Source organism: Salvelinus namaycush, chromosome 3, assembly GCF_016432855.1.
Source record: "Salvelinus namaycush isolate Seneca chromosome 3, SaNama_1.0, whole genome shotgun sequence".
Classification (NCBI taxonomy): Eukaryota; Metazoa; Chordata; class Actinopteri; order Salmoniformes; family Salmonidae; genus Salvelinus; species Salvelinus namaycush.
Window position 1 is genome coordinate 9,614,957 of NC_052309.1, and position 22,165 is coordinate 9,637,121.

At 44.7% G+C, this 22,165-nt stretch overlaps 1 protein-coding gene across 2 annotated transcripts in view; it reads right to left on the reverse strand.

Annotated features, from left to right (window-relative positions):
- LOC120044909 (rab GTPase-activating protein 1-like) overlaps positions 1-22,165 on the reverse strand; it is a 161,748-nt gene that overhangs the window by 119,507 nt on the left and 20,076 nt on the right. For both annotated transcript variants that reach the window (XM_038989642.1, XM_038989640.1), the window contains 2 exons: positions 14,377-14,551; positions 335-492 (listed from right to left, as the gene is read on the reverse strand). In XM_038989642.1, coding sequence (XP_038845570.1) covers positions 335-492; positions 14,377-14,551 — 333 coding nt within the window. The remainder of the gene's footprint in view (positions 1-334; positions 493-14,376; positions 14,552-22,165) is intronic.

Here is a 22,165-nt window from a genome sequence, read left to right on the forward strand (position 1 = left end):
CCACGATGAACCCTAATGTACCATCCAGTCTATGATGAACCCTAATGTACCATCCAGTCTATGATGAACCCTAATGTACCATCCAGTCCACGATGAACCCTAATGTACCATCCAGTCCACAATGAACCCTAATGTACCATCCAGTCCACAATGAACCCTAATGTACCATCCAGTCTATGATGAACCCTAATGTACCATCCAGTCCACGATGAACCCTAATGTACCATCCAGTCTATGATGAACCCTAATGTACCATACCACACCTAGAGACTAAGGACAATTACTCTAGTGTACAGATTGATAAGATGGATGCCATGGTTGCGATGCACCATACCTAAAGGTCCCTTTCCCATCATCCTCCTTGATCTCTAGACTGACGGTGAAGGTGAAGACGTCGCTGTCTGGCGTCAGGGGCGGAGCCAAGCCCGAGAGGAGCGTCTTCTTGGCGGACCGCCTAAAGGCCGTGGCGAAGCTGTACAGTATCCTGCTGACCTGTGGAGTTCACAGACAGACAGACAGACAGACAGACAGACCAGACAGACCGGACAGACCAGACAGACACACACAGAAACACACAGGGATTGAAGATCACTGACATACACACACCATTAGAGTCCTAGAGAGTTTTTCAGTCATTGGGAGACATGATACAGTATCATAGATAGGGCTGAGCTGAATTCTCTCTCTGTATGTAGTGTGTGTGTGTGTGTGTGTTCCAGTGGAGGCCCTGTGCCCCCACCAGGCTGGACTGTCTGTCTGGAAGATGACATGGGGGGTTCTGGGCTGTCTGGAAGATGACATGGGGGGATCTGCACTGTCAGTCTGGAAGATGACATGGGGGGGTCTGGACTGTCTGGAAGATGATATGGGGGGGTCTGGACTGTCTGGAAGATGACATGGGGGGGATCTGCACTGTCTGTCTGGAAGATGACATGGGGGGGTCTGGACTGTCTGGAAGATGATATGGGGGGGGGTCTGGACTGTCTGGAAGATGATATGGGGGGGGGGGGGGTCTGGACTGTCTGGAAGATGACATGGGGGGATCTGCACTGTCTGTCTGGAAGATGACATGGGGGGGTCTGGACGATGATATGGGGGGGTCTGGATTGTCTGGAAGATGATATGGGGGGGGTCTGGACTGTCTGGAAGATGATATGGATGATATGGAGGGGGTCTGGACTGTCTGGAAGATGACATGGGGGGGTCTGGACTGTCTGGAAGATGATATGGGGGGGTCTTGACTGTCTGGAAGATGATATGGGGGGGGGGGTCTGGACTGTCTGGAAGATGACATGGGGGGGATCTGCACTGTCTGTCTGGAAGATGACATGGGGGGGTCTGGACTGTCTGGAAGATGATATGGGGGGGGTCTGGACTGTCTGGAAGATGATATGGGGGGGGTCTGGACTGTCTGGAAGATGATATGGAGGGGATCTGGACTGTCTGTCTGGAAGATGATATGGAGGGGGTCTGGACTGTCTGGAAGATGATATGGGGGGGTCTGGACTGTCTGGAAGATGATATGGGGGGGGTCTTGACTGTCTGGAAGATGATATGGGGGGGTCTGGACTGTCTGGAAGATGATATGGGGGGAGGTCTGGACTGTCTGGAAGATGATATGGGGATGTCTGGAAGATGATATGGGGGGGGGGGGGTCTTGACTGTCTGGAAGATGATATGGGGGGAGGTCTGGACTGTCTGGAAGATGATATGGGGGGGTCTGGACTGTCTGTCTGGAAGATGATATGGGGGGGGGGTCTGGACTGTCTGTCTGGAAGATGACATGGGGGGGTCTGGACTGTCTGGAAGATGACATGGGGGGGTCTGGACTGTCTGGAAGATAATATGGGGGGGTCTGGACTGTCTGGAAGATGATATGGGGGGGTCTGGACTGTCTGGAAGATGATATGGGGGGGTCTGGACTGTCTGGAAGATAATATGGGGGGGTCTGGACTGTCTGGAAGATGATATGGGGGGGTCTGGACTGTCTGGAAGATGATATGGGGGGGTCTGGACTGTCTGGAAGATGATATGGGGGGGGTCTGGACTGTCTGTCTGGAAGATGATATGGGGGGGGGTCTGGACTGTCTGTCTGGAAGATGACATGGGGGGGTCTGGACTGTCTGTCTGGAAGATGACATGGGGGGGTCTGGACTGTCTGGAAGATGACATGGGGGGGTCTGGACTGTCTGGAAGATGATATGGGGGGGGGGTCTGGACTGTCTGGAAGATGATATGGGGGGGGTCTGGACTGTCTGGAAGATGACATGGGGGGATCTGCACTGTCTGTCTGGAAGATGACATGGGGGGGTCTGGACGATGATATGGGGGGGTCTGGATTGTCTGGAAGATGATATGGGGGGGGGTCTGGACTGTCTGGAAGATGATATGGATGATATGGAGGGGGTCTGGACTGTCTGGAAGATGACATGGGGGGGTCTGGACTGTCTGGAAGATGATATGGGGGGGTCTTGACTGTCTGGAAGATGATATGGGGGGGGGGGGGGGGGGGGTCTGGACTGTCTGGAAGATGACATGGGGGGGATCTGCACTGTCTGTCTGGAAGATGACATGGGGGGGTCTGGACTGTCTGGAAGATGATATGGGGGGGTCTGGACTGTCTGGAAGATGATATGGGGGGGGGGGGTCTGGACTGTCTGGAAGATGACATGGGGGGATCTGCACTGTCTGTCTGGAAGATGACATGGGGGGGTCTGGACGATGATATGGGGGGGTCTGGACTGTCTGGAAGATGATATGGGGGGGGGGGTCTGGACTGTCTGGAAGATGATATGGAGGGGGTCTGGACTGTCTGTCTGGATGATATGGAGGGGGTCTGGACTGTCTGGAAGATGATATGGGGGGGTCTGGACTGTCTGGAAGATGATATGGGGGGGGTCTTGACTGTCGGGAAGATGATATGGGGGGGGGGGTCTTCACTGTCTGGAAGATGACATGGGGGGATCTGCACTGTCTGTCTGGAAGATGACATGGGGGGGTCTGGACGATGATATGGGGGGGTCTGGACTGTCTGGAAGATGATATGGGGGGGGGGGTCTGGACTGTCTGGAAGATGATATGGAGGGGGGGGGGGTCTGGACTGTCTGGAAGATGATATGGAGGGGGTCTGGACTGTCTGGAAGATGATATGGGGGGTCTGGACTGTCTGGAAGATGATATGGGGGGGGTCTTGACTGTCTGGAAGATGATATGGGGGGGGTCTTGACTGTCTGGAAGATGATATGGGGGGAGGTCTGGACTGTCTGGAAGATGATATGGGGATGTCTGGAAGATGATATGGGGGGAGGTCTGGACTGTCTGGAAGATGATATGGGGGGGTCTGGACTGTCTGGAAGATGATATGGGGGGGGTCTGGACTGTCTGTCTGGAAGATGACATGGGGGGGTCTGGACTGTCTGTCTGGAAGATGACATGGGGGGGTCTGGACTGTCTGTCTGGAAGATGACATGGGGGGGTCTGGACTGTCTGGAAGATGACATGGGGGGGTCTGGACTGTCTGGAAGATGATATGGGGGGGTCTGGACTGTCTGGAAGATAATATGGGGGGGTCTGGACTGTCTGGAAGATGACATGGGGGGGTCTGGACTGTCTGGAAGATGACATGGGGGGTCTGGACTGTCTGGAAGATGACATGGGGGGGTCTGGACTGTCTGGAAGATGATATGGGGGGGTCTGGACTGTCTGGAAGATGATATGGGGGGGTCTGGACTGTCTGGAAGATAATATGGGGGGGTCTGGACTGTCTGGAAGATGATATGGGGGGACTGGACTGTCTGGAAGATGATATGGGGGGGTCTGGACTGTCTGGAAGATGATATGGGGGGGGGTCTGGACTGTCTGTCTGGAAGATGACATGGGGGGGGGGTCTGGACTGTCTGTCTGGAAGATGACATGGGGGGGTCTGGACTGTCTGGAAGATGACATGGGGGGGTCTGGACTGTCTGGAAGATGACATGGGGGGGTCTGGACTGTCTGGAAGATGACATGGGGGGTCTAGACTGTCTGGAAGATGACATGGGGGGGTCTGGACTGTCTGGAAGATGATATGGGGGGGTCTGGACTGTCTGGAAGATAATATGGGGGGGTCTGGACTGTCTGTCTGGAAGATGATATGGAGGGGGTCTGGACTGTCTGGAAGATGACATGGAGGGGGTCTGGACTGTCTGTCTGGAAGATGATATGGGGGGGTCTGGACTGTCTGGAAGATAATATGGGGGGGGGGGGGGGGGTCTGGACTGTCTGGAAGATGATATGGGGGGGGGGTCTGGACTGTCTGTCTGGAAGATGACATGGGGGTCTGAACTGTCTGTCTGGAAGATGACATGGGGGGGTCTGGACTGTCTGGAAGATGATATGGGGGGTCTGGACTGTCTGGAAGATGATATGGGGGGTCTGGACTGTCTGTCTGGAAGATGACATGGGGGTCTGAACTGTCTGTCTGGAAGATGACATGGGTGTCTGAACTGTCTGTCTGGAAGATGACATGGGGGGGTCTCTGGATTGTCTGTCTGGATGATGAAATAGGGGGGGGGGCGGTCTGGGCTGTCTGGAAGATGACATGGGGGGGTCTCTGGATTGTCTGTCTGGATGATGAAATAGGGGGGGGCGGTCTGGGCTGTCTGGAAGATGACATGGGGGGGATTGGAAGAAGTCAGTGGAGGGAGACATCTTTCTCCAAGGAGGGAAAAGGGAAAATCAGGTCACTGCACACTGAGGAAGAGCATCCCAAATGGCACCGTATCCCTTATATAGTGTCCTACTTTTGATCAGGGCCGTATGGCACTTTGTAGGAAATAGGGTGCCATTTGGGACGTAGACTCTGTCTCACTATTATACAGGCTTAGCCAGTTCAGGCAGAGAAAAGTACAGCAGGTTGAGGCTGGCTGACTACAGGAACTACAGGCTACACAAGATAGAAACACATGGCTAGCCCACTGGCTACATCAGTGAGTGAGTGAGTGAGTGAGTGAGTGAGTGAGTGAGTGAGTGAGTGAGTGAGTGAGTGAGTGAGTGAGTGAGTGAGTGAGTGAGTGAGTGAGTGAGTGAGTGAGTGAGTGACAGAGAGACAGAGAGAGAGAGAGAGAAAGTGAGAAGGGTAGAGAAGGGTAGAGAGGGGTAGGTGGAAAAAGGTGGCGAGGTAGAGAGACTTGCAACTGTCACCATCCCCAAATCTACTGTGTGAAGTAGTGTGTGCACGCGAGAAGTACAGAGGGGTAAAGAGGGCTAGAGAGAGGTAGAGAAGGGTAGTTAGAGAGGGGTAGAGAGAAACAGATATAGAGAGGGGTAGAGAGAGAGGGGTAGAGAGGGGTAGAGAGAGAGGGATAGAGAGAGACAGAGAGAGAGGGGTAGAGAGAGACAGAGGTAGAGAGGGGTAGAGAGAGACAGAGAGAGAGGGATAGAGAGGTAGAGGTAGAGAGGGGTAGAGAGAGAGGGATAGAGAGAAGTAGAGAGAGAGGGATAGAGAGAGGTAGAGGTAGAGAGGGGTAGAGAGAAACAGAAGTAGAGGGGTAGAGCGAGAGAGAGAGGGAGAGAGGGGTAGAGAGGTGGAGAGAGAGGGGTAGAGAGAGGTAGAGAGAGAGGGGTAGAGAGGGGTAGAGGGGGGAGTAGAGAGAGGTAGAGAGGGGTAGAGAGAGAGGTACAGAGAGGGGTAGAGAGGGGGGTAGAGAGAGGGGTAGAAGGAAGAGAGGGTTAGAAGGATAGCGAGAGGTAGAGAGATGGAAAAAAACATTTCTCCAACCTTTTCGGCCATATAACAAAGAACCAAGAGCAAACACATATACATGATCATATACTAAACTTAGTCAACTATTAGACTACCAGAACACACAGGATTCTCCAATTACATTGGATGAACTACAGGACAAAATCAAACCCTCCAACCCAAAAGGGCCTGATGTGTTGATGGTATACTAAACGAAATTATAAAATATACAGACCACAAATTCAAATGGGCTATTCTTAAACTCTTCAACATCATCCTCAGCTCTGGCATCTTCCCTAATATTTGGAACCAAGGACTGATCACCCCAATCTACAAATGTGGAGACAAATTTGACCCCAATAATTACAGTGGAATATGCATCAGCAGCAATCTGTGAAAACCCCTCTGCAGTATTATCAACAGCACTCCAACATGTCTCCTGAGCAAATGTCACATTGCCATCTCACCAAAATACCGTACGACAGACCATGTGTACACCACGCATGCCCTTACTGACAAACAAACAACAAAAAGTAAAGACCTCAAGCTTTGTTGATTTCAAACAAGCTTTTGACTCAATCTGGCATTAGGGTCTGCTATACAAATTGATGGAAAGCTAAAATAATGGTTTTCCAAAAAAGGTCCAGTAGCCAACACAACAAATACAAATTCTCTCTCGACACTGTTGTCCATCGAGCACACAAAGAATTACACCTACCTCGGCTTAAACATCAACACCACAGGTAACTTCCACAAGGCTGTGAACAATTTAAGAGACAATGCAATAAGGGCCTTCTATGCCATCCAAAGGAACATACACCTCAACATCCCAATTAGGATCTGGCTAAAGACACTTCAATCAGTTATCGAACCCATTACCCTTTATGGTTGTGAGAATTCACAAAATGGGACAAACACTCAATTGAGACACTGCATGCAGAATTCAGCAAAAATATACAGTGCAGGTAGCCTAGTGGTTAGAGCGTTGGGCCAGTAACCGAAAGGTTGCTGGATCAAATCCCCGAGCTGACAAGGTAAAAATCTGTCGTCTGCCCCTGAGCAAGGCAGTTAACCCACTGTTCCCTGGGCGCCTGGATGTCGATTAAGGCAGACCCCCCCCCCCCCCCCCCCCCCCCCCCCCCCCCCCCCCCCCCCCCCCCCCCCCCCCCCCCCCCGCACCTCTCTGATTCAGAGGGGTTGGGTTAAATGCGGAAGACACATTTCAGTTGAACACTTGCAGTTGTTCCCATTTGGAAAGTATTCAGACTCCATGACTTTTTCCACATTGGATGAAATAGTTTTCCCTTCATCAATCTAAACACAATACCCCAAAATGACAAAGAAAAAACAGGTGTTTAGAAATTGTTGCAAATGATTAAAAAACATTACAAATTGAAATGCTGCATTTACATAAGTATTCAGACCCTTACCCAGTACTTTGTTGAAGCACCTTTGGCAGCGATTACAGCCTCAAAGTCTTCTTGGGTATGACGCTACAAGCTTGGCAAACCTGTATTTGGGGAGTTTCTCCAATTCTTCTCTACAGATCCTGTAAAGCTGTGTCGGGTTGGCTGGGGAGCGTTGCTGCACAGCTATTTTCAGGTCTCTCCAGAGATGTTCGATCGGGTTCAAGTGCGGGCTCTTGTGTTGTCTTGGCTGTGTGCTTAGGGTAATTTTCCTGTTAGAAGGTGAACCGTCGCACTGAGGGCTCTGGGGCAGGTTTTCATCAAGGATCTCTCTGTACTTTTTCATCTTTCCCTCGATCCTGACTAGTCTCCCAGTCCCTGCCGCTGAAAAACATCCCCACAGCATGATGCTGTCACCACCATGCCTCACCATAGGGATGGTGCCAGGTTTCCTCCCTCTAATACCGCTGGTCCAAGCCTAAGACAAGCCCCTCCCTCTAATACCGCTGGTCCAAGCCTAAGACAAGCCCGAAGCCCCTTCACGCAGGCAGATAGTGGGAGGATGACTGAGGAGGGGGTGAATGAATGCTAACTAGCCATGACCAAGGTCATAGTGAAAGGCCTACACCCCTTTGCAACAGTGGAGTCCAAGGGCTTTAGGTAACAGTCTGTCAGTATATATTAAGTTGTATTCATGTTCAGGATATAGTAGTATAAAAGGGTTGTATGTTGGTCCCATCACTCCACAACACACAACAACACAATAAGGATAATTCAACACATTAATTCTTTTTTTTACTGTAGGGAGATGAGCAAGGCCCTCAACCCCAAATATACCCCTCCCTCCAGGAGGTACCTCAGTGACACATTCATTCCTACCTGGTAGGGTGTAGAAAAGGCCAATGTGATCACTGAGCTGAAGGACGTGCCAAAGCTGACCATCACATCAGACGGGTGGACCAGCCTCTGTCAGGACCACTATCTCACTGTTACAGTGCACTACACAAGCCAGGGCAGTATAAAACAGAAGGTCCTCCACACCAGGACAGTGTAAAACAGAAGGTCCTCCACACCAGGGCAGTGTAAAACAGAAGGTCCTCCCCAGCAGGGCAGTGTAAAACAGAAGGTCCTCCACACCAGGGCAGAGTAAAACAGAAGGTCCTCCACACCAGGACAGTGTAAAACAGAAGGTCCTCCACACCAGGGCAGTATAAAACAGAAGGTCCTCCACACCAGGGCAGAGTAAAACAGAAGGTCCTCCACACCAGGGCAGAGTAAAACAGAAGGTCCTCCACACCAGGGCAGTGTAAAACAGAAGGTCCTCCACACCAGGGCAGTGTAAAACAGAAGGTCCTCCACACCAGGGCAGTGTAAAACAGAAGGTCCTCCACACCAGGGCAGTGTAAAACAGAAGGTCCTCCCCAGCAGGGCAGTGTAAAACAGAAGGTCCTCCACACCAGGGCAGTGTAAAACAGAAGGTCCTCCACACCAGGGCAGTGTAAAACAGAAGGTCCTCCACACCAGGGCAGTGTAAAACAGAAGGTCCTCCACACCAGGACAGTGTAAAACAGAAGGTCCTCCACAACAGGGCAGTGTAAAACAGAAGGTCCTCCACACCAGGGCAGTATAAAACAGAAGGTCCTCCACACCAGGACAGTGTAAAACAGAAGGTCCTCCACACCAGGGCAGTGTAAAACAGAAGGTCCTCCACACCAGGGCAGAGTAAAACAGAAGGTCCTCCACACCAGGGCAGTGTAAAACAGAAGGTCCTCCACACCAGGGCAGTGTAAAACAGAAGGTCCTCCACACCAGGGCAGTATAAAACAGAAGGTCCTCCACACCAGGGCAGTGTAAAACAGAAGGTCCTCCACACCAGGGCAGAGTAAAACAGAAGGTCCTCCACACCAGGGCAGAGTAAAACAGAAGGTCCTCCACACCAGGGCAGTGTAAAACAGAAGGTCCTCCACACCAGGGCAGTGTAAAACAGAAGGTCCTCCACACCAGGGCAGAGTAAAACAGAAGGTCCTCCACACCAGGGCAGTGTAAAACAGAAGGTCCTCCACACCAGGGCAGTGTAAAACAGAAGGTCCTCCCCACCAGGGCAGTGTAAAACAGAAGGTCCTCCACACCAGGGCAGTGTAAAACAGAAGGTCCTCCACACCAGGGCAGAGTAAAACAGAAGGTCCTCCACACCAGGGCAGTGTAAAACAGAAGGTCCTCCACACCAGGGCAGTGTAAAACAGAAGGTCCTCCCCACCAGGGCAGTGTAAAACAGAAGGTCCTCCCCACCAGGGCAGTGTACAAATCACAAACTGGCTAAGTAGTGGCAGAGGAGATCTCAGACATTCTGGAAGAGTTTGAGACGGAGCCAAGCAAGATTGTAGCTCTGACTGTTGATAATGCTGTTAATATGAATGTTGCCATCAACAGGCTACACATCCTAAAAATAGGATGCTTTGCGCACACATTGAATGTGGCAGCACAGAAATCAGAGCAGTGGTCGTGTGGTTCAAGAGATCCTCGATCCTTTTTATTTAACTAGGCAAGTCAGTTGAAAACAAATTCTTATTTTCAATGACGGCCTAGGAACAGTGGGTTAACTGCCTTGTTCAGGGGCAGAATGACAGATTTTTACCTTGTCAGCTCGGGGATTCGATCTTGCAACCTTCCAGTTACTAGTCCAACGCTCTAACCACTAGGCTACCTACCGCCTCAAAATAATATTAAAATATTATTTTGAAATTCACACATTTAACAATTAAATTCAATATTCAAGTGTGCGGTAATTAAATCCATGTTGTTTTCTGTTGTTGTATCAGGCCTTCCGCAACACTCACTCATCCTTGATGTCAAGACCAGATGGAACTCACTCTAATGATAGAAATTCATAGAGCAGTATCCAGCCATCCAAGCAGCAGCCTTGGACCCACGACTGTGAAAAGCAATGACCAAGGACAACCTGGACCGTCTGAAGGACGAGGACTTGAATCCACTCACGCCGCCAAACATACCCTAGTAAAACTGACCATCCTACTGATCCTCGACTTCGGCGATGTCATCTACAAAATAGCTTCCAATACTCTACTCAGCAAACTGGATGCAGTCTATCACAGTGCCATCCGTTTTGTCACCAAAGCCCCTTATACCACCCACCACTGTGACCTGTATGCTCTAGTCGGCTGGCCCTCGCTTCATACTCGTCGCCAAACCCACTGGCTCCAGGTCATCTATAAGTCTATGCTAGGTAAAGCTCTGCCTTATCTCAGCTCACTGGGTCACGATAACAACACCCACCCGTAGCACGTGCTCCAGCAGTTCTCACTGGTCATCCCCAAAGCCAACACCTCCTTTGGACGCCTTTCCTTCCAGTTCTCTGCTGCGAATGACTGGAACGAATTGCAAAAATCGCTGAAGCTGGAGACTCATATCTCCCTCACTGTCTTTAAACATCAGCTATCTGAGCAGCTAACCGATCGCTGCAGCTGTACATAGTCCATCTGTAAATAGCCCACCCAATCTACCTACCTCATCCCCATATTGTTTTTATTTACTTTTCTGCTCTTTTGCACACCAGTATTTCTACTTGCACATCATCATCTGCTCATCTATCACTCCAGTGTTAATTTGTTAAATTGTAATTACTTCGCTACTATGGCCTATTTATTGCCTTACCTCCTCATGACATTTGTACACACTGTATATAGACTTCTTTTTTTTCTATTGTGTTATTGACTGTACGTTTGTTTATCCCATGTGTAACTCTGTTGTATGTGTCGCACTGCTTTGCTTTATCTTGGCCAGGTCGCAGTTGTAAATGAGAACTTGTTCTCAACTAGCTTACCTGGTTAAATAAAGGTGAAATTATTTTTTTTTTAATTATATATAAGGCTGAGGAGTTTGTCCAGCTCATGAGAATCCTCTATACATCCACACTGTGTGTGTCATGTGAATAGAATGCCCCCTGTGGACAGATCAAACCCATCCTCCACAAACTGGAAGAGCACTTCACTGTGAGGCATGAAGATACAACGTTTGTGGAAACCATCAAAGAGAAGGTCTGGGAGAACCTCTGAGGCCACAGCAATGGACCCCCGATTTAAAGGGAGGCTGGTGAGTTACGCCACCTGGGACAGGCTGAGGAAGGCAACTGTCGAGGCCAATGTGACAGGAGCAACACCAGGGCTGTCAGAGGAGCCGGAGCAGACAGACACAGAGCACCAGCAACAGGGGGAGTCTGAAGGAGAGGAAATGGAGGAGACAGTCCCTCCATTGTACAAAACAAGGAGTGCCTTGGAGGAGCTGTTCTCAGAGGAGGACAGGGAGTTGAGGTTGACGATCCAACAGGACACCTCGTCCCTCACCCTCAGCGAGCGTGTTGACCTAGAGCTCGAGCTCTACAAAGTCCTGGCTCCCATCCCCATCATCACAACCTAGTCTATAATAGTGATTCGTTCAAAACATTGCCGTTTCTTTTGCTGTAAATAATTGTTTATTTTATATTTCAGAAAATAAAGCTATGTTAATTCTGTTCTTAATTTGTTTTGGGGTTTTTTCGTAAAAAATAACCGAAGGAATACCGTTAAAGTACCGGATGGATAAGCAGTATCGGTAAGAGTAGTAATACCGTTAAAATGTTAACGATACCCATCTCTAGCCAGGACAGAAACACATTTAGACCCAACCAAATTATGAGAAAGCAAAAAGAGAACTATTTGACACACTGGAAAGAATCAACCAAAAAACGAAACAAATTGGAACGCCATCTCAATCAAATGTATTTATATAGCCCTTTATACATCAGCTGATGTCACAAAGTACTGTACAGAAACTCAGCCTAAAACCCCAAACAGCAAGCAATGCAGATGTCTGGCCCTAAAACAGAGAGTACACAGTGGCAGAATACCTGACCACTGTGACTGACCCCAAATTAAGAAAATCCTTGATTATGTACAGACTCAGTGAGCATAACCTTGCTATTGAGAGAGAGGCCATCATAGCCTGTCTTCTCTCGAGAGCCAGGTCTGCCTATGTGCACACTACCCGAGAAAAATGAGGTGGAAACTGAGCTGCACTTCCTAACCTCCTGCCAAATGTATGACCACGTTAGAGACACATATTTCCCACAGATCACACAGACCCACAAAGAATTTGAAAACAAATAAACATTGATAAACTCCTATATCTGTTTGGTGAAATAGCGCAGTGTGTAATCACAGCAGCAAGATTTGTGGCCCGTTGCCATGAGAAAAGGTCAACCAGTGGAACACAAACAACATTGTAAATACAACCAATATTCATCTGTTTATTTATTTTCCTTTTCATACTTCAACTATATGCACACTGTACAAAGCCAATAATATAACAATTAAAATGTCTATATTATTTGACAACTTTTGTGAGTGTAATGTTTACTAATGTTTCCCTTGTTTATTTCCCTCTTGTTTATTGTCTATTGTCTATTCTAAGCCCTTTGAATTGAATTGAGAGGTATATAGGTGGGGAGGTAGCGAGAGAGAGGGGTAGAGAGAGGGAGGGAGAGAGAGAGGGGTAGAGAGGGAGAGAGAGAGAGAGGGGTAGAGAGAGAGAGAGAGAGAGAGGGGGGTAGAGAGAGAGAGAGAGGGGTAGAGAGAGGGAGAGAGAAGTAGAGAGAGAGAGGGGTAGAGAGAGAGGGGTAAAGGTAGACAGAGAGAAGTAGAGAGAGAGAGGGGTAAAGGTAGAGAGAAGTAGAGAGAGAGAGGGGTAAAGAGAGGGAGAGAGAAGTAGAGAGAGAGAGGGGTAAAGGTAGAGAGAAGTAGAGAGAGAGAGGGGTAGAGAGAGGGAGAGAGAGAGGGTAGAGAGAGGGGTAAAGAGAGGGAGAGAGAAGTAGAGAGAGAGAGGGGTAAAGGTAGAGAGAAGTAGAGAGAGAGGGGTAGAGAGAGGGAGAGAGAGAGAGAGAGAGAGAGGGGTAGAGAGAGAGAGGGAGAGAGAGAGGGGTAGAGAGAGAGGGGTAGAGAGAGGGAGAGAGAGGGAGAGATAAGTAGAGAGAGAGGGGTAGAGAGAGAGAGAGGGAGAGAGAGAGAGGGGTAGAGAGAGAGAGGGGTAGAGAGAGAGAGGGGTAGAGAGAGGGAGAGAGAGGGAGAGATAAGTAGAGAGAGAGAGAGGGAGAGAGAGAGAGGTAGAGAGAGAGAGGGGTAGAGAGAGGGAGAGAGAGGGAGAGATAAGTAGAGAGAGAGGGGGAGAGAGAGAGGGGGAGAGAGGGGGGTAGAGAGAGAGAGGGGTAGAGAGAGGGAGAGAGGGGTAGAGAGAGAGGGGGAGAGAGAGAGAGAGAGAGAGAGGGGTAGAGAGAGGGAGAGAGAAGTAGAGAGAGAGGGGTAGAGAGAGAGAGAGGGAGAGAGAGAGAGGGGTAGAGAGAGAGAGGGGTAGAGAGAGGGAGAGAGAGGGAGAGAGAAGTAGAGAGAGAGGGGTAGAGAGAGAGGGGGAGAGAGAGAGAGAGGGGTAGAGAGAGAGAGGGGTAGAGAGAGAGGGGTAGAGAGAGAGAGGGGTAGAGAGAGAGAGGGGTAGAGAGAGAGAGAGAGAGAGAGGGGTAGAGAGAGGGAGAGAGAGAGAGAGAGAGAGAGAGAGAGAGAGAGGGGTAGAGAGAGGGAGAGAGAGAGGGGTAGAGAGAGGGGTAGAGAGAAGTAGAGAGGGAGAGAGAAGTAGAGAGGGAGAGAGAAGTAGAGAGGGAGAGAGAAGTAGAGAGGGGGAGGGGTAGAGAGGGGGAGGGGTAGAGAGAAAGAGAGATGGGTAGAGAAAGAGCGAGAGAGAGGGGTAGAGAGAAAGGTGGAGAGAGATAGAGAGAGAGGGGGGTAGAGAGAGGAAGAGAGGGGTGAACAGCTGACAGGGAGAGATATTTCCTCTCAACATGAATGTTTGGGCATTGTGTGTGGGCAGCATGAGAAAAGTGCTGTCAGAGGTAAGAATCTGGTACTGTGAAAAAGGGTAGAAACTCTGGCTCCCCCTGCAGTTCATGATTTATACTGCAGTTAAATGTGTATGGAAGTGTAGTTTGGCGAAGGAAGACCAAGGCAACATGGAGCTAAACAACTCAATCACTGAAAGTGAATTACTTACTACTGGGCTTTCGTAAAGGTTATGTGCAAGTGTTGATGTCTCAGTCTGTCACCATTCCCGAATCTCTGTGTGTGTGTGTGTGTGTGTGTGTGTGTGTGTGTGTGTGTGTGTGTGTGTGTGTGTGTGTGTGTGTGTGTGTGTGTGTGTGTGTGACCTCACCGCCTCTTGGATCTCACAGCGGAAGACATGTATATGGAAGATCTCTGCGTTGTAGTGGCTCTCTGTGAAGGCAAAGCAGTCAGTCTCAGGTGTGCCGTCATGACCACGCACACAGAACATGATCTTGTAGATGGGGTAACTGGCTATCTCTGTGCTTGTCTGGGGGTCCAGCAACCTGCAGACAAACAGGCAGGTAAGGTTATGGCTGTTATAGTTCAAAGTTAATTGGTAAAGGTAAAATATAGATTATATACAGCCTATATAGAGAGTACATACAGATTATAAACAGCCTATATAGAGACTACATACAGATTATAAACAGCCTATATAGAGACTACATACAGATTATAAACAGCCTATATAGAGACTACATACATATTATATAGAGACTATACACAAGATTATATACAGCCTATATAGAGACAACACACAGATTATAAACAGCCTATATAGAGACTACATACAGATTATAAACAGCCTATATAGAGACTATACACAGATTATAAACAGCCTATATAGAGACTACATACAGATTATAAACAGCCTATATAGAGACTATACACAGATTATAAACAGCCTATATAGAGACAACACACAGATTATAAACAGCCTATATAGAGACTACATACAGATTATATACAGCCTATATAGAGACAACACACAGATTATAAACAGCCTATATAGAGACTACATACAGATTATAAACAGCCTATATAGAGACTACATACAGCCTATATAGAGAATACATACAGATTATAAACAGCCTATATAGAGACTATACACAAGATTATATACAGCCTATACACAGATTATAAACAGCCTATATAGAGACAACACACAGATTATAAACAGCCTATATAGAGACTACATACAGATTATATACAGCCTATATAGAGACAACACACAGATTATAAACAGCCTATATAGAGACAACACACAGATTATAAACAGCCTATATAGAGACAACACACAGATTATAAACAGCCTATATAGAGACTACATACAGATTATAAACAGCCTATATAGAGACTATACACAGATTATAAACAGCCTATATAGAGACTACATACAGATTATAAACAGCCTATATAGAGACTACACACAGATTATAAACAGCCTATATAGAGACTATACACAGATTATAAACAGCCTATATAGAGACAACACACAGATTATAAACAGCCTATATAGAGACTACATACAGATTATATACAGCCTATATAGAGACAGCACACAGATTATAAACAGCCTATATAGAGACTAAATACAGATTATAAACAGCCTATATAGAGACTACATACAGATTATAAACAGCCTATATAGAGACTACATACAGCCTATATAGATAATACATACAGATTATAAACAGCCTATATAGAGACTATACACAAGATTATATACAGCCTATACACAGATTATAAACAGCCTATATAGAGACAACACACAGATTATAAACAGCCTATATAGAGATTACATACAGATTATATACAGCCTATATAGAGACAACACATAGATTATAAACAGCCTATATAGAGACTACATACAGATTATAAACAGCCTATATAGAGACTACATACAGATTATAAACAGCCTATATAGAGACTACATACAGCCTATATAGAGAATACATACAGATTATAAACAGCCTATATAGAGACTATACACAAGATTATATACAGCCTATATAGAGACTACATACAGCCTATATAGAGACTACATACAGCCTATATAGAGAATACATACAGACTACATACAGATTATATACAGCCTATATAGAGACTACATACAGATTATATACAGCCTATATAGAGACTACATACAGACTATACACAGATTATACACAGCCTATATAGAGACTACATACAGATTATATTTAGCCTATATAGAGACTACATACAGATTATATAGAGACTATACACAAGATTATATACAGCCTATATAGAGAATACATACAGACTACATAGAGCCTATATAGAGACTACATACAGCCTATATAGAGACTATATAGAGACTACATACATATTATATGGAGACTATACACAAGATTATATACAGTCTATTTAGAGACTAAATACAGATTATAAACAGCCTATATAGAGACTACATACAGATTATATTTAGCCTATATAGAGACTACATACATATTATATAAGACTATACACAAGATTATATACAGCCTATATAGAGACTACACACAGACTATACACAGATTATATACAGCCTATATAGAGACTAAATACAGATTATATACAGCCTATATAGAGACTACATACAGATGATATACAGATTATACACAGCCTATATTGAGACTAAATACAGATTATATACAGCCTATATAGACTAAATACAGATTATATACAGCCTATATAGACTACATACATATTGCATACAGCCTATATAGAGACTATATAGAGACAACACACAGATTATATAGAGACTATACACAAGATTATATACAGCCTATATAGAGACAACACACAGATTATATACAGCCTAGAGACTACATGCAGACTACATAGAGCCTATATAGACTACATACAGATTATATACAGCCTATATAGAGACTACATACATATTATATAGAGACTATACACAAGATTATATACAGCCTATATAGAGACTACATAGAGATTATATACAGCCTATATAGAGACTACATAGAGATTATATACAGCCTATATAGAGACTACATAGAGACTATACACAGATTATATACAGGATATATAGAGAATACATACAGATTATATAGAGCCTATATAGAGACTACATACAGCCTATATAGAGACTATATAGAGACTACATACATATTATATGGAGACTATACACAAGATTATATACAGCCTATATAGAGACTACATACAGCCTATATAGAGACTATATAGAGACTACATACATATTATATGGAGACTATACACAAGATTATATACAGCCTATATAGAGACTACATACAGCCTATATAGAGACTATATAGAGACTACATACATATTATATGGAGACTATACACAAGATTATATACAGTCTATTTAGAGACTAAATACAGATTATATACAGCCTATATAGAGACTACATAGAGATTATATACAGCCTATATAGAGACTACATAGAGATTATATACAGCCTATATAGAGACTACATAGAGACTATACACAGATTATATACAGCATATATAGAGAATACATACAGATTATATAGAGACTATACACAAGATTATATACAGCCTATTTAGAGACTAAATACAGATTATATACAGCCTATATAGACCAAATACAGATTATATACAGCATATATAGAGACTACATACAGACTACATACAGATTATATAGAGACTATATACATATTATATAGAGACTACATACAGATTATATAGAGACTATACACAAGATTATATACAGCATATATAGAGACTACATACAGACTACATACAGATTATATAGAGACTATATACATATTATATAGAGACTACATACAGATTATATAGAGACTATACACAAGATTATATACAGCTTATTGAGAGACTAAATACAGATTATATACAGCCTATATAGAGACAACATACAGATTAAATACAGCCTATATAGAGAATACATACATATTATATAGAGACTATACACAAGATTATATACAGCCTATATAGAGACTACATACAGACTATAAACAGCCTATATAGAGACTACATACAGATTATATTTAGCCTATATAGAGACTACATACAGATTATATAGAGACTATACACAAGATTATATACAGCCTATATAGAGACTACATAGAGACTATACACAGATTATATACAGACTACATAGAGCCTATATAGAGACTACATACAGCCTATATAGAGACTATATAGAGACTACATACATATTATATGGAGACTATACACATATTATATACAGCCTATATAGAGACTACATACAGACTATATACAGCCTATATAGAGACTACAAACAGACTATATAGAGACTACATACAGATTATATACAGCCTATATACAGATTATATACAGATTATATAGAGACTATACACAATATTATATACAGCCTATATAGAGACTACATACAGACTATACACATATTATATACAGCCTATATAGAGACTACATACAGCCTATATAGAGACTACATACAGATTATATAGAGACTACATACAGATTATATAAACTATTCACAGCCTAGAGGTTATATCCAGCCTATATACAGATTATATCCAGATTATATAGAAACTATATAGAGATTATATCCAGCCAATATCCAGATTAAATACAGCCTATATCCAGATTATATACATCCTATATCCAGATTATATCCAGATTAGAGGTCGACCGATTATGATTTTTCAACGCCGATACCGATTATTGGAGGACCAAAAAAAGCCGATACCATATATATATATATATATATATATATATTATAATAATGACAATTACAACAATACTGAATACTGAATTAACTTAACATAATACATAAATAAAATCAATTTAGTCTCAAATAAATAATATACATGTTCAATTTGGTTTAAATAATGCAAAAACAGTGTTGGAGAAGAAAGGAAAAGTGCAATATGTGCCATGTAAAAATGTTTACGTTTAAGTTCATTGCTCAGAACATATGAAAGCTGGTGGTTCAATATTCCCAGTTCTTCAATATTCCCAGTTAAGAAGTTTTAGGTTGTAGTTATTATAGGAATTATGATGCGTCTACTATTTCTCTCTATACCATTTGTATTTCATATACCTTTGACTATTGGATGTCCTTATAGGCACTTTAGTATTGCCAGCCTAATCTCGGGAATTGATAGGCTTGAAGTCATAAACAGCGCTGTGTATCAAGCATTGCTAAGAGCTGCTGGCAAACACAGTAAAGTTTGAATGAACGCTTACGAGCCTGCTGCTGCCTACCACCGCTCAGTCAGAGTGCTCTATCAAATATCAAATCATAGACTTAATTATAATATAATACACACAGAAATACGAGCCTTTGGTCATTAATATGGTCAAATACGGAAACGAACATTTCGAAAGCAAAATGTTTATTCTTTCAGTGAAATACGTAACCGTTCTGTATTTTATCTAACGGGTGGCAACCCTAAGTCTAAATATTGCTGGTACATTACACAACCTTTAATGTTATGTCATAATAATGTAAAATTCTGGCAAAATAGTTTGCAACGAGCCAGGCAGCCCAAACATATACCCTGGCTCTGCGTGTAATGAACGCAAGAGAAGTGACACAATTTCCCTAGTTAATATTGCCTGCTAACATTAATTTCTTTTAACTAAATATGCAGGTTTAAAAAATATATACTTCTGTGTATTGATTTTAAGAAAGGCATTGATGTTTATGGTTAGGTACATTCGTGCAACGATTGTGCTTTTTTCGAGAATGTGCTTTTGTTAAATCATCCCCCGTTTGGCGAAGTAGGCTGTGATTCGATGATAAATTAACAGGCACCGCATTGATTATATGCAAAGCAGGCAAAGCTAGTTAACCTAGTAATATCATCAACCATGTGTAGTTAACTAGTGATTATGTGAAGATTGTTTTTTATAAGATAAGTTTAATGCTAGCTAGCAACTCACCTTGGCTCCTTGCTGCACTTGCGTAACAGGTGGTCGACCTCTAATCCAGATTATATATATGACTCCCGAGTGACGCAGCGGTCTGAGGCACTGCATCTCAGTGCAAGAGGCAGTCCCTAGTTCGAATCCAGGCTGTATCACATCCGGCCGTGATTGGGAGTCCCATAGGGCGGCGCACAATTGGCCCAGCGTCGTTCAGGTTAGGGTTTGGCCGGGGTAGGCCGTCATTGTAAATAAGAATTTGTTCTTAACTGACTTGCCTAGTAAAATAAAGGTTCAATTTAAAAAAGGCTCCTGAACAGACTACATACAGACTACATAGAGTATATACAGACTACATACAGAGTATATACAGACTACATACAGACTACATACATACAGACCCAAGTCACAGTCTGTTCTCTTTGCAACCGAACAGCAAGCGGTACCGGAGCACCAAATATGGGACCAAAAGGCTCCTGAACAGCTTCAACCCCAAAGCCATAAGACTGTTGAACAGTTCATTAAATGGCTAACTGGACTTTATGCATTTCAGCCCTTACCTACATGTACATAGTACTTCAATCAATCACCTAACTAAACCTACATGTACATAGTACTTCAATCAATCACCCCAACAACCTCATACTCCAGTACACGGACTCGGAACCGGTACTCCTTGTATATTGCCTGTATATAGCCTCGTTATTGTATCTATTTGTTAATTTTCGTACTTTTTAACTGCATTGTTGGGAAAGGGCTTGTAAGTAAGTATTTCACAGCAAAGTCTACACTTGTTGTATTCAGCAATGTGAAAAATAACATTTGATTAGATACAGACCATATACACACCTTATACCAGTGTTTCCTCTGCGTTCATTTAACTATGGCACTGCGCCACGGCAGAATCATTGCCGCCACACCAAAAGAAAATCCTACTTCTAAAGGACACTCGCTTTTTTTTGTAAATAGATCATCCGTCTGGATTCAACACAGTTCTGGTGGTTATCTAGCTGTGTGAGCTGTGGCAGGCAGCCTGCCACTGAAGAAACACAGCGCGCCACTGACCAGTGCTTAATAGACGCTCTGAGGCGCCAAACACAATTCACTTGAATCACTTCAAAATGCACCTGCGTGAGAAACAGCTAGAAAGGTACGTTATCTTCTTTGTTTGACTAACGTTAGCTAGCCAATTACATAAGCTAGCTATAACCTAAAAACTCTTCTAGCATCATTCAGATCTATTATATTGCTGCCACAATTTGTAACGGCAATTAGCTATCCAATATAGACAAGTATGTTGATGATAGACACATGGTTAACTCACGTTACTAGTCTAGCAAGTTAGCTAGCTAGTTTGTTTGGAACTGTATCAAGTGCAAGCAAGATAGTTACATTTATCTGTCTTTGGCTTGATTTTCTTTTTCTCAGATGAGTTTATTGAAATATTTCCAGCCACAGCAGCGAAAGAGAAAGGTGGAGTAGGGACAAGAGTGTCAGGTAACGTTAACTTAGCTAGCTAACGTCAAATCACCCTGAATTAACTTTCTTTAGTTAGGCAACTCTTTAAAAGCATAAGCTATCATTTTTATAATAAGTGTATGGCTTACTTTACAAGACAGAGAAGAGGCAGAATCCTGGGAGTGAGGTAGGGATGCATGAGGGACAGAATGGAGCAGAGGAAAGGAGAGAGCCAGGAGTGGAGACGGAAGCAGAAAAGGAGAGGAGAGCAGAGAGAAGGAGAGAGCCAGGAGTGGAGACGGAAGCAGAAAAGGAGAGGAGAGCAGAGAGAAGGAGAGAGCCAGGAGTGGAGACGGAAGCAGAAAAGGAGAGGAGAGCAGAGAGAAGGAGAGAGCCAGGAGTGGAGACGGAAGCAGAAAAGGAGAGGAGAGCAGAGAGAAGGAGAGAGCCAGGAGTGGAGACGGAAGCAGAAAAGGAGAGGAGAGCAGAGAGAAGGAGAGAGCCAGGAGTGGAGACGGAAGCAGAAAAGGAGAGGAGAGCAGAGAGAAGGAGAGAGCCAGGAGTGGAGACGGAAGCAGAAAAGGAGAGGAGAGCAGAGAGAAGGAGAGAGCCAGGAGTGGAGACGGAAGCAGAAAAGGAGAGGAGAGCAGAGAGAAGGAGAGAGCCAGGAGTGGAGACGGAAGCAGAAAAGGAGAGGAGAGCAGAGAGGAGAAGGAGAAGAAAGAGGAGTAGATAAAAGGAGAGGAGGAGTAACGCCAAGTACGCACCACCGGCAAG